Below are 20,272 nucleotides of genomic sequence, written 5' to 3'. Positions count from 1 at the left end.
TTGTGCGTAATGGAACGATTTTGATCTTATTTTCCCCTCTGGCGCTTTGCAGTGCTCTCCACACTTCACTGCCTTTCATAAGTCTGTTGTCGAAATAATTCCCTTAATCTACCCTGGCAGTACTGTCTTTTAGTGCTCCCATGTCGCAATAACCTCAGTCTTCAATTGGAGCAATTTTCATCGCCACTTCTACAGATGGTGCACTTAGGGGTCAGTTGTGGCTCAGTGGGCAGCACTCTTACCTCTGAGCCAGAAGGTTGTGGGTTCGATTCCCGCTCCAGAGACTTGTAATGCAAATATCCATGGCTGTCACTCTAGTGTGGGAGTGCTGCACTGTCGGAGGTGCCGTCTTTCCAATTAGACATTAAACCGAGGCCCCGTCTGCCAATGATGGAGAGATTAAAATCAGGGATGCGCAATTGGAGGAGTGCAGAGATCTTAGAGGGTTGTAGGCAATGTACGTACCTGTTAAACTGCGTGGCCGCGTAGCGATCTGGAGGTCCTGCGCCGGCCGCTTGACGCTCTTACAATTGAAATAACCACGCCTGCGCAAGAAGTTGAATGGGCTGCGCAGCCTGTTAAAGTGGCTGTGCGCCACCCACCGCCACCACAAAAATAAATTCGCGGGAACATTGTTTCTAGGGCTGGAGGAGGTTACAGAGACAGGGAGGGGTGTAGACATTGAAGGATTTAAAAACAAGGATGAAAATTTAAAAATCAAGGCGTTGCTTAACCGTGGAGCCAATGTAGGTCAGCGAGCACAAGAGTGATGGGCGAACGGGACTTGGTGTGGGTTAGGATAGGGGCAGCCGCGTTTTGGATGACTGTCATTAAAAGACCGTAATTGAATCTCAGAGTCCATATGATGCTGTTGCTCTGATAGTTTATGTTGTGCTTTGAACCACTCAATAAAATTAGTCCTGCGAACCATTCTGTACTTAATAAATGTAAAATTCTTCCCACTGTCTCCTTTTTTTCTTCTCTCTCCTCAGTTCTCCAAATTTCCTATTTGCTCCTAATCTAACAATTTGCCACAGACATGCCCGAGTGGAATAAATTTCTTGCCCGTCTGAAATCAAAGAGATTCCGACAAAGAGTGTTCAGAAAGCAGCTGAAACGTATTAAACGGGAGGGGGCGGGGGGGATGCGGATAGCATTTTTTTTGTACTGCTGAATAACAGTTCACAGGTGCAGGATTAACCCAGCGAGCAGCTCTATGTTTTGTCAACAGAATCCAAAGGAACTTAGTGGCAGTTCACAGGACTGCCATCTGAGAACATGATGGCAGCTCAGATGGGCTGCTGGGACAAATGGCAAATTAGAGTAACACATGTAAGCTTAAGTTGCCAAACAGCCCCAAGTGGCCGGTTTTTATAAGGAGGCACTTTCAGGATGCTATCAAGCTAATAAATACAGTGTGAAATGCATAATGTTCATGGTGACCCTATTACCAGAAGTCAATATTGTTGAATTCTTTATTGACTCGCTTGAATCTATTTAGCAAACTAGAACAAATTGTTCGTCTACGTTATTTGATGTATTGTTGAGTGGTTCTGCTGCTCACAGTGGTTTTTTTCACCCCCCTTGTCAATAAGTGCCAGCAGTAACAACTAGTTCTGGAATTTTCTAGCAGCTGACTCGTGCGTGGAGCCACAAAACCTGCCAGCGATATCTAACAATTAATTCAGCCGCTTACTCACCATTAGCCAGCACCAACTCCAGGCAAACCGGGGCTTTCTGTTGATTATTCTGAACGACTACTTTTATCAATTCCTTTTTTTTTGGAGCCACTCGACAGATTCCTCTTATCCTGCCTTTGTAGAATGACTCGTCCCTGCCGCTGCATCTAATGGAGATCTTTGAAATTCTCAATTGGTTCACTAGGGTAGGCGTAGAGAAAATGTTTTCGCGGGTGGGAGGAGTCCAAGACTAGGGGCCATAAATATAAGATAGTCTCTGAAAAACCCAAGAGGGAATTCAGGAGAAACTTCTTTACCTCGAGAGTGGTTAGAATGTGGAACTTGCTTACCCAGGGAGTGGTTGAGGCGAATAGCGTAGATGCATTTAAGGAGAAGCTGGATAAGGTAAATGAAAGGAATAGAAGGATATGCTGATAGGGTGAGATGAAGCAGGGGTGGGCGGAGGCTGGTGTGGAGCGTAAACACCGGCACGGACCTGTTGGGCCACGTGGTCTGTTTCTGGGCTGTAAATTCTAAGGGCAGAATTTTAACTCAGCAGGCGGGACTACAACTTTTGGGGTTGTAGTCCCGCCTCCATCGAGATGCGGCCAATCCACGCAATTTTAACTTAATTGACCTTGTTGAGCCCGCCCAGCGGGCTCAGCAGGCCAATTAAGGGCCACCCGGCAACAGGTGATGTCACAGACTGAAATTTCATCTGTCAAGAGGTTTTGACAGATGAAATATCAGCGTTTCACAGCTGTTTGAAGCTGTCAAACACTGACAGTCTTCTAACCTGAGTCCTTCTCCACAGACTCAGTTAGAAATCTCTCCTGCACAGGAAGCTGAAGGCTGTCACTTTTGACAGTTCGCAGCCATTCTGCTTTCTGTGCCGGTGAGATGAGGGACTCCCGGGACCTAAAGGAAGGAGGGCTGAAAATATAAGAAAAGGTAATTTAAACTTCTTTAATCACTTTAGACACACCAAACACACTTACCTTTGCACTCATGCACACATCACTCACCTGAACACCGACATCTCGACCCCTCCCAAGTCCTTCAACCCGACGGCCCGCCTCCTCTAACTTGGCGTGGTTTGGAGCCGTCGGGAATCCCACACTTCAGCATTAAAAATAGGGATTAGGCTAAAAACTACCTGTTAACTAGGCAGTTAATTGTCACTAATCCCTTCCCGCCTCGGGTAGGCGGGTCCCAGTGCGGGGCGGGTACCCGCCTCCTTTGAAACTGGCATGGAGTCGGGTTTGGGTGCGGGATGGGGTCGGGGACCCCTGATTTCGGGATTTTAACCCCCCCCCCCCCCATGCCTCCAATCCCGCCTCCACGGCCCAATGACAATCCTGCCCTAAGTACGTATCACATAATCCAGTGAACCAGTTGTTAAAGCAGCACATTTCTGAACAACAAAAAGGCGCTCTTTGTCACACGATGACTCCACGTAAATTGGGTTAATGAGAATTATTTCCAGATGACTTTTATGATGTATTTCCCCCCCAGTGAAATATACTTCGATCAGTAGACACTAGAACATACCGTAACGCTGAATCTGACGCTGTAACACATCTGGGATTTAGCTTCAGTGCTTAAGATCCAGGAGGAGGCATTTTCTTTTTCCTTTTATCTACCAAGAAACAGAGCTTAGTAGTTGGAATCCAGAAATGTCGAAATTGGAAAGTAGCCTCTGTGTTAATTATCCTCCCTCCCCCCATTGTCTGAGAATACACAGCAAACTCTCACCGTCTTTCGGATGAGACGTTAAACCAAGACCCCGTCTTCCCTCTCTGGTGGATGTAAAAGATCCCACGGTACAATTTGAAGAAGAGCGTGGGGGAGTTCTCCCCGGTGTCCCGGGCCAAGATTTATCCCGCAACCGACATCATTGTTCTTGCCATGGAAGGAGTTCAGCAAAGATTCACCAGGCCGATACCTGGGATGGCAGGAATGATGTATGAGGAGAGATTGGGTTGATTGGGCTTGTACTCGCTGGAGTTTAGAAGAATGAGAGGGGATCTCATTGAATCTTATAAAATTCTAACAGGACTAGACAGACTAGATGCAGGAAGGATGTTCCTGATGATCGGGGAGTCCAGAACCAGGGGTCACAGCCTAAGGATAAGGGGTAAGCCATTTAGGACAGAGATGAGGAGGAATTTCTTCACCCAGAGAGTGGTGAACCTGTGGAATTCTCTACCACAGAAGGCAGTAGAGGCCAATTCATTAAATATATTCAAGAAGGAGTTGGATATATTTCTTAAGGCTAAAGGGATCAAGGGATATGGGGAGAAAGCAGGGACAGGGTACTGAATTTGGATGATCAGCCATGATCGCATTGAATGGCGGAGCAGGCTCGAGGGGCCGAATGGCCTACTCCTGCTCCTATCTTCTATGTTTCTATGAAACAGATTAGCTGGTCGTTATCACGTTGCTGTTTGTGGGCTCTTGCTGTGCGCTCATTGCCGCCGCGCTTCCTACGTTATAACAGTGACTTAAAAAAGTATTTCACTGGTTGGAGTGAGCCTTTGGAGCTCCTGAGCTCGCTAAAAGGTGCTGTATGAATATGCTTGGGAGCGTTGTGATTGGGATAAAGGAGTGGGCACCCGTAACACTGGCTCTGCAGCCCGCACCATAAATGGCGCGCACTTGCAGCGGGCTGGGGGGCAAGGGCAGGCAGAGGAAGTGCCTGATTGTACAGGCAGTGTCTTCATTCGACTATTTAACTGATGTCGAAGCCGCATTCTGACGCCTTTCATGTCCTTTTTCACCAGTAACTCCGCCTGAGGCTGAGTGGCCCGTCTCTGTGTTGTAATTTTCTATGTGAGATATGGATTCACCATCTACTTCAACTATAATAGCAGCAACTTGCATTTATACAGCGCCTTGAATGTAATAAAACATCCCAAGGCACTTCACAGGAGCGATTATCAAACAAAATTTGACAACGAGCCACATAAGGAGATATTAAGACACATGAGCAAATACTTGGTCAAAGAAGTAGGTTTTAAGGGGTGACTTAAAGGAGCAGCGAGAGGTAGAGAGCCGGAGAGGTTTAGGGCTGGATTTTATCAATGGAGGCCGCGTTGGAGGCGGGACTGCGGGCTTACCAGCCAATTAAGGGAAAGCTGGTGACAGAGGACGTCAGCGTATGACGTTTCATCTGTCAAAATTTTTTTGACAGATGAATTGTCGGCGTTTGACAGCTTTGAGAAGCTGTCAAACACTGACAATCTCTGTTCTAAGGTGAGCCCTTGCACTGAAGGCCCACCAAAACCTCTCTCCTCAGCAGAAAGCAGATGGCTGCTGCATCTGAGAATGCAGTAGCCATTCTGTCATCTCTGCCGTTGAGATGAGGCACCTCTGGGTCCCCAAGGGATGGAGCCTGCAGGAAGAAGCAAAGGTAAGGAAACTTTTTCCAACACTTTACACTCACCTCTCATACTTACCTCTCCACACTTGCACCCATCACTCACCTCTACAGCGCACTTTTCGATCCCTCTCACCCCCGTAGACCCACTGCTCACCTCGCTGACCCTGGTGAGGTTCGCAGCCGTTGGGAAGCCTGCGCTTGGAGGGCTAAAATGGCGATAAGCCTCAAAACTGCCTGTTAACTACCTGTTACCAGGTAGGTACTTGGCTCTAATCCCCTTCCCGCCTCGAGGAGACGGGTCCCTGCGCGAGTCGGGCACCCGCCTCCCAGGAAGATGGCACGGAGGTGGGTTGGGAGCGAGGTCGGTACCCGCTCCCAGTTTCTGCCATTTTCCCAGCAGTCCCGCCTCCCCAAGGCTGGGAAAACTCCCCCCTTAGGGAGGGAATTCCAGAGCTTAGGGCCCAGGCAGCTGAAGGCACGGCCGCCAGTGGTGGAGTGATGAATATCGGGGATGTCCAAGAGGCCAGAATTGGAGGAACGCAGAGATCTCTGAGGGTTGTAGGGCTGGAGGAGGTTACAGAGATAGGGGGAGGGGGTGAGGCTTTGGAGGGATTTGATAAAAAGGATGAGAATTTTAAAATCGAGGCGTTGCCGGTCTGGGAAGCCAATGTAGGTCAGCGAGCACGGGTTTGATGGGTGAACGGGACCAGGCAATGAAATCAAAGGTCTTATGGGAAGAAATAAGTAAATTGCTGGTGTTGATGTTGCTGAGGAATGCGAGGGAAGTGAAGCCCAACATTTCGTCCAGTATAGGGCTGCTAGATTGGGTAAGGCGTGGGCAGTTTCTGTCATGGCCACCCTGCAATGCTGCACTAGGACGGCGTAGTCCCCAAAACTCAGAGAACGACCTCGACAGCATCACTTTCCGCTTGGAGCTTCACATTGCAAGAGTTAAATTCAAAATATAATCAGTTTCTGCTCTTGACTCCAGTTCGTGGGAGGCATGAAAGAATGAAACTAAACATACTGGTAACAGTCATCACCATGACAACACGGTCACATACTTTTCCCCGGGCTGGATCTAAAGGCTAGAAAATTGCAGAAGTAGCGATGAGTTGGCTCACCGTCCCTTCATACTATACCACCAGTCTTCAAGGACAGCTGAACCTCGGTGGCTAAGACCATCCGTTCGTCAGGTCTACCTGCCTGAATCTCTCCGCTATTGGTTATTCCTTTGGTCCAGAGCACAGTGTGCTCCTTTATTTCAGGCTCCTGGGCTGTTGTGTGTTTTTCTTGGCATCCCACAAACCGAAGGAACAGTGCGCGCTGACCGGGCCAGATAACTTCTCTGCCTCAGTGTCGCGACTCCGAAAGCATATGTGCCAACGTGGCCAGATAACTAGGCAAAAAGTTTAATTGCGAAGAAGGGAGAGAAAGGGAGAAATTAATAAACAGGTTATAAAAAAAATAATAACGTATGTGGGAAGAATGAATTAGTAAAGTTAAATAAGGAAGGATTGAAGTTTTTTTTTAAAGTAGCAAATCATTAGCCAACAAAGAAAACTGAGAACTGAGTGAAGAGCGAGAGTAGCGTAATCGATATTCTGCAGGAAGCGCTGTCATTCAGTCAGGCACCGCCGATGATATCATAAACCGCTGTGTTACAATGTGGGCAGTTTCCAAACCTTGATCAAACTTTGATTGAGTTACTGCGTGACATGTAATACAGGCTATTCGTTCTGGTTTATACCGGAACACTATTTTTGCTTTTTTTCCCCCCATCATATGGCAAGCAGTTACGAATTCTTTCATTAAAGATAATGAGGTCAAAGATTACTAGGGTTATATGAGGTCATACAGAAATGGGCCTTCAAGCAGAACGTGAAGTAAATGATATTTGTATTAAAGTGTAATGGTTGAGCAGGGTTGGCAATATTTTAAATTCAGCGTGGATTTAACATTCTTTATGCATTATTGGTTCAACTCCTGCAGTGTAGGCCGTCTCTACTTTATGTATGCAGATGACGCTTGCGTCTGCGCTCAATCGGAGGTCGAACTCCAAACCATCGTCAACACCTTCACCGAAGCGTACGAGAGCATGGGCCTTACACTAAACATCCGTAAGACAAAGGTCCTCTACCAACCTGCCCCCGCCACACAGTACTGCCCCCGATTATCAAAATCCACGACAAGGCCTTGGACAACGTGGACCACTTTCCATACCTCGGGAGCCTACTGTCAACAAGGGCAGATGTCGACGCCGAAGTCCAACACTGCCTTCAGTGTGCCAGTGCAACCTTCGGTCGCCTGAGGAAGAGAGTGTTTGAAGACCAGGACCTCAAACCCGGCACTAAGCTCATGGTCTACAGAGCAGCAGTGTTACCCGCCCTGCTGTATGCCTCAGAGACATGGACCATGTACAGCAGGCACCTCAAAGCACTGGAGAGGTACCACCAACGCTGCCTCCGCAAGATCCTGCAAATTCATTGGCGCACCAACGTCAGTGTTCTTGCCCAGGCCAACATCCCCAGCATCGAAGCTTTGACCACGCTTGATCAGCTCCGATGGACGGGTCACATTGTCCGCATGCCCGATACGAGACTCCCAAAACAAGTGCTCTACTCGGAGCTCCGGCACGGCAAGAGAGCCCCAGGTGGGCAGAGGAAATGCTTCAAGGACACCCTCAAAGCCTCCTTGAAAAAGTGTAACATCTCCATCGACACCTGGGAATCCCTGGCCCAAGACCGCACAAAGTGGAGGAGAGGCATCCGGGAAGGCGCCGAACACCTCGAGTCTCTTCGCCGGGAGCAAGTGGAAGCCAAGCGCAGGCAGCGCAAGGAGCGCACATCAACCCAAGCACTCCACCCACCCGCCCCTTCAACCACCGTCTGCCCCACCTGTGACAGAGACTGTAGGTCCCGCATTGGACTCATCAGTCACCTGCGAACTCATTTTTAATGTGGAAGCAAGCCATCCTCGGTTCCGAGGGACTGCCTAAGAAGAAGGATGTCTGCCCTAAAAATTGAAGCTTTTCTCGTTGGAATAGCGTAGATTACAGGGCAATATGATAGAAGTGTTTAAAACGATAGAAGCAAACTGTTTCCAGTAGTTGAGGGGGGGGGGGGGGGGAGGTCTAGAATGAGAGGCCATTAATGTAAGGGATTTAGAGCAGAGAGCAGGGCTTGACAGGGTAGATGCTGAGAGGCTGTTTCCCCCTGGCTGGGGAGTCTAGAACCAGGGGTAACAGTCTCAGAATAAGGGGTCGGCCATTTAGGACTGAGATGAGGAGAAATTTCTTCACTCAGTGGGCGGTGAATCTTTGGAATTCTCCACCTAGAGGGCTGTGGAGGCTCAGTCGTTGAGTATATTCAAGACCGAGGTCGATAGATTTTTGAATATTAAGGGAATCAAGGGATATGGAGATAGTGCAGGAAAGTGGAGTTGAGGTCGAAGATCAGCCATGATCTTATTGAATGGCGGAGCAGGCTTGAAGGGCCAAATGGCCGACTCCTGCTCCTAATTCTTATGTTCTTATGAGAGACTTCTTGCGAGACTGTGGATTTCACTTTCAGGGTTAGCGGCTGAGGCAGATAAAATTGGGTTGGAACTTGCAGTGGGTAATGATGGCGAACAAACAGCATTTGCTGTCACTACCCCTCTGAAACTGTCCGCAACTTCAGGATGTAGCGCATCTAAATGCAGAAATCCTGAAGTTGCGGTCAGTCACTCCCTGCTCCTCCACAGGCTGGGCTGTGCCCCCCACCCCCTCCCTCCAGTGTAATCTCTCAAATCATTGAAACTGAATCACACTGTTAAATTCCCCACTAATAGTTCGACCCAAAGGGATTAGATGTAACTGGGGTTTTAACAGCATATTGATTGCTAAGCAAAGGTTAAGGGCCTGGAAAACACATTTTAATTTTTGTGCAGTGTGAAATGTATCCATTTTAATAATTCACATTTTTAAGAGACTTTTGTTCATCTTTATACCAGGTTTGCCTTTTCCCCGTGTGAGAGCCCCAATCTTTGTTTTGCTCTCTGTAACATTTGTTAAAAATTAGAATTTTAAGAGTTTACTCACTTCCTGGTTCACTGTCTGTGAGAATTCTGCCTTTTGATTGGCTGCTTAGACAGCCTGTTGAGGTCACAGCAGCTCGCACAAGGGAATCCCCATTAACTTCCGTTGGTTTGACTCGAAGGTCGGAAATCCCGAACTTCTCGACACAGATATCGCGAGATCCTTGTGCGAAGCATACTTCGGGGCCAGTGACAAGCGTCTTCGCTCCATCGCGGACCGCAAATTCCAGGGCAATGTCAACATTCAAGATTAGATTGGGTAGTTAGGTGAAAGTAAAGGCGTTGGAAGGAATGTGGGAACTAGGGTGGGTAAACATGATTGGAACTATTTGCTTGATAGACTGGCTGGGCTGAATGGCCTGTTGTAACATCCATATATTTCCATGTATAAAGAGATTCACCTTTGCTCGCCTGGTACTGAGTATTCAACACAATAGACGAGTCTGTCCCTTCCCTTTCCGATCTCGACCTGGGGTTTGGGAGGTTAAGGGGTGATTTGATCGAAGTTTTCAAGATACTAGGGGGAACAGATAGTGTAGATAGAGAGAAACTATTTTCACTAGTCTAGGACTAGGGGGCATAGCTTAAAAATTAGAGCCAGGCCTAGCAGGAGTGAAATTAGGAAACACTTCTACACTCAAAGGGTGGTAGATGTTTGGAACTCTCTTCCGCAAATGGCAATTGGTGCTAGATCAATTGTTAATTTTAAATCGGAGATTGATATATCTTTGTTAACCAAAGGTATTCAGGGATATGGGGCAAAGGTGGGTAGATGGCGTTTGGTCACAGATCAGCCATGATCTCATTGAATGGCGGAACAGGCTCGAGGGGCTAACTGGCCTCCTCCTGTTCCTATCTCCTCTGATTTACCGTGTAATTTTCTCCAACAAAATCGACTTTGAATTGCCTCTTCCGGAGGCAGCAAAACACTGCGTCTCCTTCCCTTGCGTAAGATATGCTTTAGCAGCTAATGAATTGTGACAAGAACTAATCTGTTGCTTCTAAAATCTGGCCCATGTAATGGATAACAAAACTGGATGCACCGGGACGCATAACTCTCTGCTCAGACCGACTTGCACCTTCAGAAGTTTTCCTACGCTTTCCAGAACTTCAGGGAATTCCCGTAGGAGATGAAGGAATGTTCTACTCCTCTCCACACATTGCCAGCAGATGGAATTCATATCCAGTCCTATGCTTGCCCGCAGACAACGATAGTGCTAAAGCTTATTTAAAACGCTGAGCTGTCTTTAAGTTTTCGGTGAGAATTTCCTCTGGGTCTAGACACAATCATTTGCATGTGTTTCTCGACAGCTTTTGGCTCGTGTCTGTTGATTATTCTTTTTCTCCCCGTGACTTCAGAAAGGAAATTGTTTTCAGATAGTCGCACCGCCCTCGCTGCAGGAATACCGCATGAAAACGGTGCCATGTATGAATTATAGGAATGATTTCCCGAAGTCACGGACACCTACAAAAGGCAACTCGAGAGCGGCAGATTTCTTTTTAATTATGAGGGCGTCACTGGCAAGGCCGGCATTTATTGCCCATCCCCAATTGCCCCTCGAGAAGGTGGTGGTGAGCCGCCTTCTTGAACCGTTGCAGTCCGTGTGGTGAAGGTGCTCCCACAGTGCTGTTAGGGAGGGAGTTCCAGGATTTTGACCCAGCGACGATGAAGAAACGGCCGATATATTTCCAAGTCAGGATGGTGTGTGACTTGGAGGGGAACCTGGAGGTGGTGGTGTTCCCAAGCGCCTGCTGCCCTTGTCCTTCTGGGTGGTAGAGGTCGCGGGTTTGGGAGGTGCTGCCGAAGAAGATTGGTCCCCGATTATATTGATCATGACTGCTGGATTTCCTGACTGCTGTGTCTGTCGGTCTGGGGTGGTGGAGACTCGCAGAAAGAGAATCAACGGACTGAAAAGAGGAAAAAAAATTGCAGGGCTATGGGGAAAGGGCAGGGGGAGGAGTGGGACTGCTCTTTCAAAGAGCCGGCACAGGCACGATGGGCCAAATGGCCTCCTCCTGTGCTGTATTGCCAAAAGAGAGCACTGGGAAGTTGTGACTGTTATAAGCAAGGATCAATTTTTTTTCCTTTTTATAAACCTATATAAATGCAGCCTAAGGTGTGGAGACGATTGGATCTGGCCCTTTAAATCTCAGCACCAGGGCGAACCTGCGATGTTAGTTGAAGTCACAGCAATGCCTTGTGCTTAATTTACAGCGGGTGCTGATGGCAGTTGCAGACTTGGTAAGGAAAATTGCGAAAAGAATACACAACAAAAAAAGATTGACTTTATTATTAGCTAGTTGCAGTGTACAGGGTAGTTTCCATTAATCCACGATTGCAACAATATCTGGTAACATTGGCCCAGATTTTGCTGTCAACATAACGGTGGGGCTAATGGCGCTCGCAGTTATTTATGTGCAAACGCTACAGCGACTTCAGACGAAGGACAGGGGCGCGGTTAAACGCACATATCCAAAAGTTGCTGTCAGAGTTGCGCCGCTCCGCCGTTAGCTTCACGAAAACGGCATCTCGCTGTCTGCCTTCCCACTGAAATGCACTGAATGGCGTGAAGTTGCTGCATTTGCGCGGTAGATACGAACTAAACCCGCCCATTTCAGTCTGAGTACCCCTTTAACGACGTTAATTACTGCCGATGAACCTCTCTCGCCCTGAAAATTAACTAATAAAAGAAAGAAAAAGACTTGCATTTCTATAGCGCCTTTCATGACCACCAGACGTCTCGAAGTGCTTTACAGCCAATGAAGTACTTTTTTTTGAAGTGCAGTCACTGTTGTTATGTAGGAATCGCAGCAGCCAATTTGCGCACAGCAAGCTCCCACAAACAGCAATGAGATAATGACCAGATCATCTGTTTTTGTTATGTTGGTTGAGGGATAAATATTGGCCAGGACAGTGGGGATAACTCCCATGCTCTTCTTTGAAATAGTGCTATGGGATCTTTTACGTCCACCTGAGAGAGCAGCCGGGGCCTCGGTTTAACATCTCATCCAAAAGACGGTGCCTCCGACAGTGCAGCACTCCCTCAGCGCTGCACTGGAGTGTCGGCCTAGATTATGTGCTCAAGTCCAGGGACTGAACCCACAACCTTCTGACTCAGAGGCGAGAGTGCTGCCCACTGAGCCACGGCTGGCACTGAGCTAATACAAGTGTGGAGTCTGCTCTCTTCAGGATTAAATTGTTGTTGGAGATATAAATGTAAAATTTAAAAATTGTAAAACTTATTTTTACTTTTCCTTTCTGTCTCTTCTTTCTCTCTCTCTCTCTCTTAATCCAATCTTTCTTTCCCTCTATTTCTTTTGCACCTGATTTTGACATTGAATTCACCCAGCTTCAACTTACACTTCCTTCTCAGTCCTCGCGCTGTTAATGTCACAATCCTTCAATCTGATGGGTTGCGGAGACACCCAGCTGCTCTCCCTGTTCACTCGGGTCTCAGATGCCCCGTTTCCCTCGCTACGACGTTATCAGCTCGTACGTTCAGCAGCTCGCCACGCATAAAAATTTAAAAAGCCAGAACGAGCAAGGGGGGCGAGTCTAACTGGCTCGAGTGGAGCCTAAACGCCGGCATGGACTGGTTGGGCCGAATGGCCTGTTTCTGTGCCGTATATCCTATGTAACAAACGTCAGACGCTGTTAGAAGCCCTGCCACACACAAATGTGGGCCACTGTAATCAATGATCCCGGTAATTTTTTTTGGGTGCGTGGCCCATTCGAAATACCACGCAGGCGCACTTTTACCCCATTGAAAAGCCGGCGAGCCAGCTGCGCGGGAGGCCCAGAGAGCTGCGCCGCCGTGCAGCTTAAAGGGAACGTTGATTGTAACATTGTAGACCTTCACTACAACAATACTATTCTCTTCCTGCTGCTGCTGTTGCCCAAAGCACATTTGCTGCTTATGATTTTGCAAAGGTTTTTTTTTAAGAAAGCCAGTGCTAATCTGGACCTCATTTTTTCAAACAAATAGCAAACATGAGGGATTGGCTCTAGCAATGACTTTGCGCCTCTCGGGCCTGGGTTCGCGTCCAACCCAGATTGAAGAAATTAAAGTCTCTTTGCTGACTGACAGAGTCCTAAGTGAAGTGAGCTTGTTTGGACTCAAATTAGTTTCTAATGGGTCCAATTCAAATTCATTTTAATAATTTCCAACAGGCCTGTGGTGCAAAACAGCTAATAACGTTTTGAATGCTGATTTCACAAGGTTTTTTTTATGGTGAGGTATTGTTCATCTCCCCTCCTTTTTATTTTGAAAAATCATAGGCTGTAAATTCCCTCGGAGCTGCTCCTGCTCCCTCGCCAGAGCCTCACTAGAAACGCAGCGTTTGTGCGCAGGAGGTTCCCCGCCATATGGTCCGTAGCTGACACGCACGGTTCAGGTATTACACATAAAGACTGGTGGGGCGCCAAAGGCTGCCTCGGTTCTGTAGCTGGGTAGCGGGCCCCACCTTCAGGATAGAGGCTGTAAGTGGAAATAAAAGGACTTGCATCTCTACAGCACCTTTCATAACCTTGGGGCGCCCCCAAAGCACTTTACAACCAATGGAGTACTTTTTGAAATTTAGCTAATGTAGGAAATGCAGCAATCCAATTTGTGCACAGCAAGCTCCCGCAAACAGCAACAAAGAAAATGACCAGAGAATCCGTTTTTTAGTGATGTTGTTTGAGGGATAAATATTGGCCAGGGCAAACCCCCCTGTTCTCCTTTGAAGTAGTGCCGTGGGATCTTTTATGTCCACCTGAGGTGTCAGACGGGGGGCCTCAGTTTGATGTCTCATCCAAAAGTCAGCACCTCTGACAGTGCAGCACTCCCTCAGTACGTGCACTGGAGTGTCAGCCTAGATTATGGACTCGAGCCTTATGGAGTGGGACTTGATCCTCCGACCTTTCAAAGACTCCAAGGCGAGAGTGCCACCCACTGAGCCACAGCTGATACTTTACTCCTTGTTCAACCTCCAGCACAATAGTCATTTTTTTATAAAGCTGTTGCAGAAAAATCACCGGTGGGTATAAACCGCAAAGCAAAGCTCCTGAAGTTTGGCCACTCCGGCAGTGGCGGACTTCTGTTTAGGGAGGCCTGGTTGTTCAAGTGCTTGGAAAGTTTAAGCAATACTGAGTGTGTGGGAAGAGGGGAGGAAATGGCTCTGTCATTCTTTTAATGCTCAGGCCCATTTAAGGAAGCCTAGTACAGTGCAGAACTCATACCTAATTTAGAAGTGCCTCGTACTTTATTGTCACTTGGAAAGTGTTTCATCTCCGGAGCCATCCTCGTTCACACTTAGGAACTTATCACAACACAAACGGCTCAACCTATCCAAGCCCTTAAAAAAAAAGAATGTTTAATTTTCCATGTATACAATATAGTTAACACTTTGTGGGTCTAGCATTTCGAAATTATGCCCTTTCCCCTTCCCTACCCTCCTTAAAAACAACTAGGAGCAACCTTTCGTTGTTGCAAACGTGTCATCTACAGATTCTATCAATTAAGCAATGTTCTCTGGTTAGCTGTGCAACGTAATAGAGCACTCGCGTGCTGTGCTGGTGTCGTGGGGTGTGAACCCGAACCATCGTGTCCCAGCTGTGTCTTTGGGGAGTGCAGAGTAGCGCATCCCCCGCAGGGAGGGGGAACAAGGCGGAAAGAAAGAAAGACTTGCATTTATATAGCGCCTTTCACAACTTCAGGACGTCCCAAAGCACTTTACAGCCAACGAAGTACTTTTTGAAGTGTTAGTCACTGTTGCGATGTAGGAAACGTGGCAGCCAATTTGTGCACAGCAAGCTCCCACAAACAGCAATGTAATCATGACTGGATAATCTGTCTGGTTTTTTTTAGTGAAGTTGTTTGGGGATAAATATTGGCCCAGGATACCGGGGATAACTCCCCTGCTTTTCTTCGAAATAGTGCCGTGGGATCTTTTATGTCCACGCGAGAGAGCAGATGGGGGCTCAGTTTAACGTCTCATCCGAAAGACGGCACCTCCGACAGTGCAGCACTCCCTCGGCACTGCGCTGGGATTGACAGCCGAGATGTTTGTGCTCAGGTCTCTGGAGGGGGACAAGTCAGAGGAAGAGTCACCCTGGGCTAGCTGTTCCGAGCAGCCAGTTTCGGAGTGGTTTCGGGACAAGTTGCTCGCACGCTGTCCCATGGTGGTGCATGATGTGAGGCCACCTACTTGGAAATTGCAGAAGAAGTTGGGTGAGGACTGTTACACCCACAACAGATAAAATAATTATTGTCCACTTTCAGTACGTTTCTCTTGCTACTTTATATCATTCATTATTAGAAATGAACAGCCATTTCTAGAGATGCAACCCTGTTGGAAAGGTGTGCCTATTGTAAGAACGTAACAACCTAACAACAACTTGCATTTATATAGCACCTTTAACGTAGTAAAATGTCCCAAGGTGCTGCACATGAGTATTATAAGACAAAAAATTTGACACGGAGCCACATAAGGAAAAATTAGGACAGATGACCAAAAGCTTGGTCAAAGAGGTAGGTATTAAGTAGTGTCTTAAAGGAGGAAAGAGAGGCGGAGAGAATTCCAGAGCTTAGGGCCTCGGCAACAGAAGGCACGGCCACCAATGGTTGAGCGATTATAATCAGGGATGCTCAAGAGGGCAGAATTAGAGGAGCGCAGATATCTCGGGGGGGGGTTGTGGGGCTGGAGGAGATTACAGAGGGAGGGGCGAGGCCATGGAGGGATTTGAAAACAAGGATGAGAATTTTGAAGTCAAGGTGCTGCTTAACCGGGAGCCAATGTAGGTCAGCGAGCACAGGGGTGATGGGCGAACTGGACTTGGTGCGAGTTAAGACACGGGCAGCTGAGTTTTGGATGACCTCAGGTTTACGTAGGTTAAAACGTGGGAGGCCAGCCAGGAGTATGTTGGAATAGTCAAGTCTAGAGATAACATAGGCATGGTTGAGGGTTTCAGCAGCGGATGAGCTGAGGCAAGGGCCAAGACGGCCGATGTTACGGAGGGGGAAATAGGCGGTCTTAGTTATGCTGCGGATATGTGGTCGGAAACTCATTTCAGGGTCAAATATGACACCAAGGTTGCGAACAGTGTGGTTCAGCCTCAGACAGATGTTAGGGAGAGGGATGGAGTCAGTGGCTAGGGAACGGAGTCTGTGGCGGGGACCGGGAATAACGGCTTCGGTCTTCCCAATATTGAATTGGAAAAAATGCATAAGAATTAGGAGCAGGAGTAGGCCATATGGCCCCTCGAGCCTGCTCCACCATTCAGTAAGGTCGGAAAAAGACTTTCAGTTAGATGGAGGGGCTCGGCAGCGGGAAAGTTGTATCCACCTCTCCCTCCCAGGTCCTCGGCTTTTGCAGGAAGCCGTGTGTTCCTCTCGCTTGGGCTTAATGGAACGTAAATAAAAAGAGGGAATATGCACTTTACATCTTTAAACAATCCCAAAATGTAAAAGATCCCTTACTGAACTTGACAGCCGGCCAGAGCTAGCTAATGCCATTTAGCTGGTGTTCCGGGAAGCGTGATGAATGCATTGCTGCCCTTTTACAGCAGAGGTGAGTGGATACGCTGAGGTTTTCAAACACTGAAATGCTTTTAGCAACTGGAAAGTAAATTCAACAAATCATGTCCTGCTGTCTGTGGTCAAAATTGATTACCATTGTTTCATGAAAGCAATTAATTTGGAGCTCTACAAAGGATTTTTTTGTTGTTGCATGCTATCCTAACGCACTGTTTACATAGATGTCAAAGACGGTCTGTCACTGGTGCTTTCTGTGACCTAGTCATATTTTTGGCCCGGATTCAAGTGCCTGACTCTGGTTTCACGATGCCCTGCTTCAGTCTTCATTGATTCTCTCTACAATTCGGCAGTCTGCTGCTATTTGAGCATGGCATGTCCTGTCTGGGCCGATGGGAGTACACGATCCATCCTCCTCTGATAACAGGGCTTTGCAAAGAAGCGCTGCGTATCACGGCGAGAGGTAAGTTGATGTGTTCCGTGGGTATCTGCGGAGCGTGTTACTCTCTCTCTCTTTTAAGATATAGACAGTTGTTGGTGATGCACGGCTTGCTTGCGGAAGGTGGTGTTTCACTGTATTAGTCGGTAGGGTGTGCGCGCGTCTGGCTTTGTCACTGAAGCTCCTTTACGGGTGATTGCACTGGTCGTCCGGGGTCGCAATGTGAATCGTTTATTTTTGATAGCGGAAGGACGTGATTTAACACTCATTTCACGTGTGTGTGTGTGTGTGTGGCCTGAGCTGAAGCACAGATGGAAACATTTATGGAACAGAACGAAACGAAAAGTTCGACACCTGATAGGAAGTGGAGCCGAGGCACTACGGCAGCTTGCCAATCGCTTTCGTTCGGATCGAAGGCGTTCGAATTTGCCTTGATGTTGCGGTAAAAGTAACGCTTTGTAGAATGAGTCTGTGCTAATAAAAAGTAGTTTGTGTTAGATCCGTGGTTCAGTGGATAAATAATCACACGGATGCTGTACATTAACAAATAACAGGTCTTTACTGGAGGAGGGTAATCTCTAGACTGGGGGTACAGAGGCATGCGCACAGCTTATATACCGGTGTGGTCACTGCCGGTACTACAGTATACAGGAGCTGTAAAAAGTAGTTCTGACTTAAAGGCACATACACTACAATTTGCGATTACGGAAAGAAATGCTCCCTTCATGATGTGACTCAGTAGCTCCTATAAGGAAGATAGGGTTGGACTCGTGCAGGTTTGGCTCCATGAGTCACTGAATTACATTTTACAAGCATTCTTTAAGGACGTGTGTTTTTTTTTCCAATTAAGAGGGGGAAGAGAAGCCAACGTGTATGAATTTTGTATAGCTATCCCAACGCAGTTCTGTGCAGTTTTTATTATGATCATTCCGGAGTGATTTATTTGGTGGCGTTTTAAAATTAATTGGCTTGGCCAGTAAAAGCAAACTGACCTTGCCTGTCTGGAAAACCAACAGAGCAGATTGGAATTGGCAAAGCTGATGTGAGCAGTGCTGATAACATTGGCGGGGAATGGGTCAGAACCGACTAAATAACAAGAGCTCATTAAAGAAGTTCTCTGGGGTAAGGTTCAATAATGCGTTTGGCCAGCTCGATTATGAAGCACTGCTGCTGATTCAAATTCATGTGGTACGTGCATAAAATTTACAGCACAGAAACAGGCCATTCGGTCCAACTGGTCTATACCGGTGTTTATGCTCCACACGAGCCTCCACCCGCCATACTTCATCCACCCCATCAGCGTATCCTCCTATTCCTTTCCTGTGCTTATCCCGCTTCCCCTTAAATGCATCTGTGCTATTCACTTCAACCACTCCCTGTGGTAGCGAGTTCCACATTCTCACCACTCTCTGGGTAAAGAAGTTTCTCCTGAATTCCCTATTGGATTTATTAGTGACTATCTTATATTTATGGCTTCTAGTTTTGGATTCCGCCGCCCCCCCCCCCCCCCACAAGCAGAATTGTTGGGCAGGATTTTCATTGGGCCGTGGAGGCGGGATTGGAGGCGTGTGGGGGGTTAAAATCTCGAAATCGGGGGGCACGAACCCATCCCGCCCCCAACCCGCCTCCATGCCAGTTTCAAAGGAGGCTGATACCCGACCCGCGCTGGGAGCCGCCTCCCCGAGGTGGGAAGGGGATTAGTGCCAATTAACTGCCTGTTAACAGGTAGTTAACAGGCAGTTTTTAAGCCTAATCCTTATTTTTATTCCTGAAGTGCGGGATCCCCGACGGCTCCAAACCACGCCAAGTTAGCGAGGTGGACCGTCGGGCTGAAGGACTTGGAGGGTTCGAGATGTCCGGTGTTCAGGTGAGTGATGGGTGCATGAGTGAAGAGGTAAGTGTGTTTGGTGTGTGTAAAGTGTTTAAAGAAGTTTTACTTACATGTAGTTACCTTTACAGCCTTCCTTCCTTCAGGTCTCGGGAGTCTCTCATCTCACCGGCACAGAAAGTAGAATGGCTGCGAGCTGTCAAAATCTGCAGCATTCAGCTTTCTGTTCTGGAGAGATCGCTAAATCAGCCTGAGAGGAAGGAATTAACTTAGTGTACAGATTGTCAGTGTTTGACGGCTTCAAACAGCTGTGAAACGCTGATATTTCATCTGTCAAAAGCTCTTGACAGATGAAATGTCAATCTGTGACGTCACCTGTTGCCGGGTGGCCCTTAATTGGCCTGCTGGGCCCAACAAGGTCAATCAAGTGAAAATCACGTGGGTTGGCCACAACTCGATGGAGGCGGGACTACAACCCCGAAAGTTGTAGTCCCGCTTCCTACGTGCCTCCAGAATCAAAATCCAGCCCATCATCTTTACATCTACCCTGTTAAACCCCGTCATAAATTTAAAGCAAAGACGTTAAAATGGTTTGCAAGATTTTTGTCCTTTTTCTTAGTTGATTTCATAGACCGCAGGAGGGCGAGTTTCCTTGGGTGCCTTCTCCGTAAGCAGGGTTTCTGCTGATTTTCCGCTGATGTAGGGCAGTGGAATGGGAGAAGGCCCCTAGGAAAAGTTTAACCCCACCACCCCTTAGAAGACCCCTAGCTTATCATTGTCACAATAACAGTAGACTAGAGAAGTTGGGATTGTTCTCCGAGCAGAGAAGGTTAAGGGGAGTTTGAATAGAGGTGTTCACAATCATGAAGAGTTTTGATAGAGTAAATAAGGAGAAACCGTTTCCACTGGTGGGAGGGTTGGTGACTGGAGGACACCGATTTAAGGTCATTGGCAAAAGAGCCAAAGATGAGATGAGGAGAAACTTTTTTACGCAGCGAGTTGTTGTGATCTGGAATGCACTACCTGAAAGGACGGTGGAAGCAGATTCAATAGTAACTTTCAAAAGGGATAAATACATGAAAAAGAGAAGTTTGCAGGGCTATTTGAAAGAGCAGGGGAGTGGGACAAGTTGGAGAGCTCTTTCAAAGAGCCGGCACAGGCACGATGGGCCGAATGGCCTCCCTATGTGCTGTATGATTCTATAAATGCATAAAACCACTTTGAACTACAAGTTTACTTCATGGTTGAGCAGCATGGGTGAGGGTTTGGGAGCGAACTTAGATGTGCCAAAGTGTCATGTGCCCTATTCCCTCAACCCCCCACCCCCACTCCTGGGAACCCAGCTTCCCGAGG

The 20,272-nt window shown here is 47.6% G+C and overlaps 1 protein-coding gene across 5 annotated transcripts in view; it reads left to right on the top strand.

Moving 5' to 3' along the window:
- Positions 1-20,272, top strand: part of bmpr1ba (bone morphogenetic protein receptor, type IBa) — a 561,149-nt gene that overhangs the window by 451,082 nt on the left and 89,795 nt on the right. The window contains exon 1 of one of the 5 annotated variants that reach the window (XM_086006479.1): positions 16,956-17,115. The exons of the other annotated variants lie outside the window; for them this stretch is intronic. Within the exon in view, the coding sequence (XP_085862605.1) occupies positions 17,028-17,115 (88 nt within the window). The 5' untranslated portion in view covers positions 16,956-17,027. Of the gene's footprint in view, positions 1-16,955; positions 17,116-20,272 lie in introns of those variants that run through there. 5 annotated transcript variants of the gene reach the window in all.

This window comes from Somniosus microcephalus, chromosome 2 (assembly GCF_052327205.1).
Source record: "Somniosus microcephalus isolate GS21.2 chromosome 2, FLI_Smic_1.0, whole genome shotgun sequence".
Classification (NCBI taxonomy): domain Eukaryota; kingdom Metazoa; phylum Chordata; class Chondrichthyes; order Squaliformes; family Somniosidae; genus Somniosus; species Somniosus microcephalus.
This window is presented reverse-complemented; position numbering and strand designations above follow the sequence as displayed.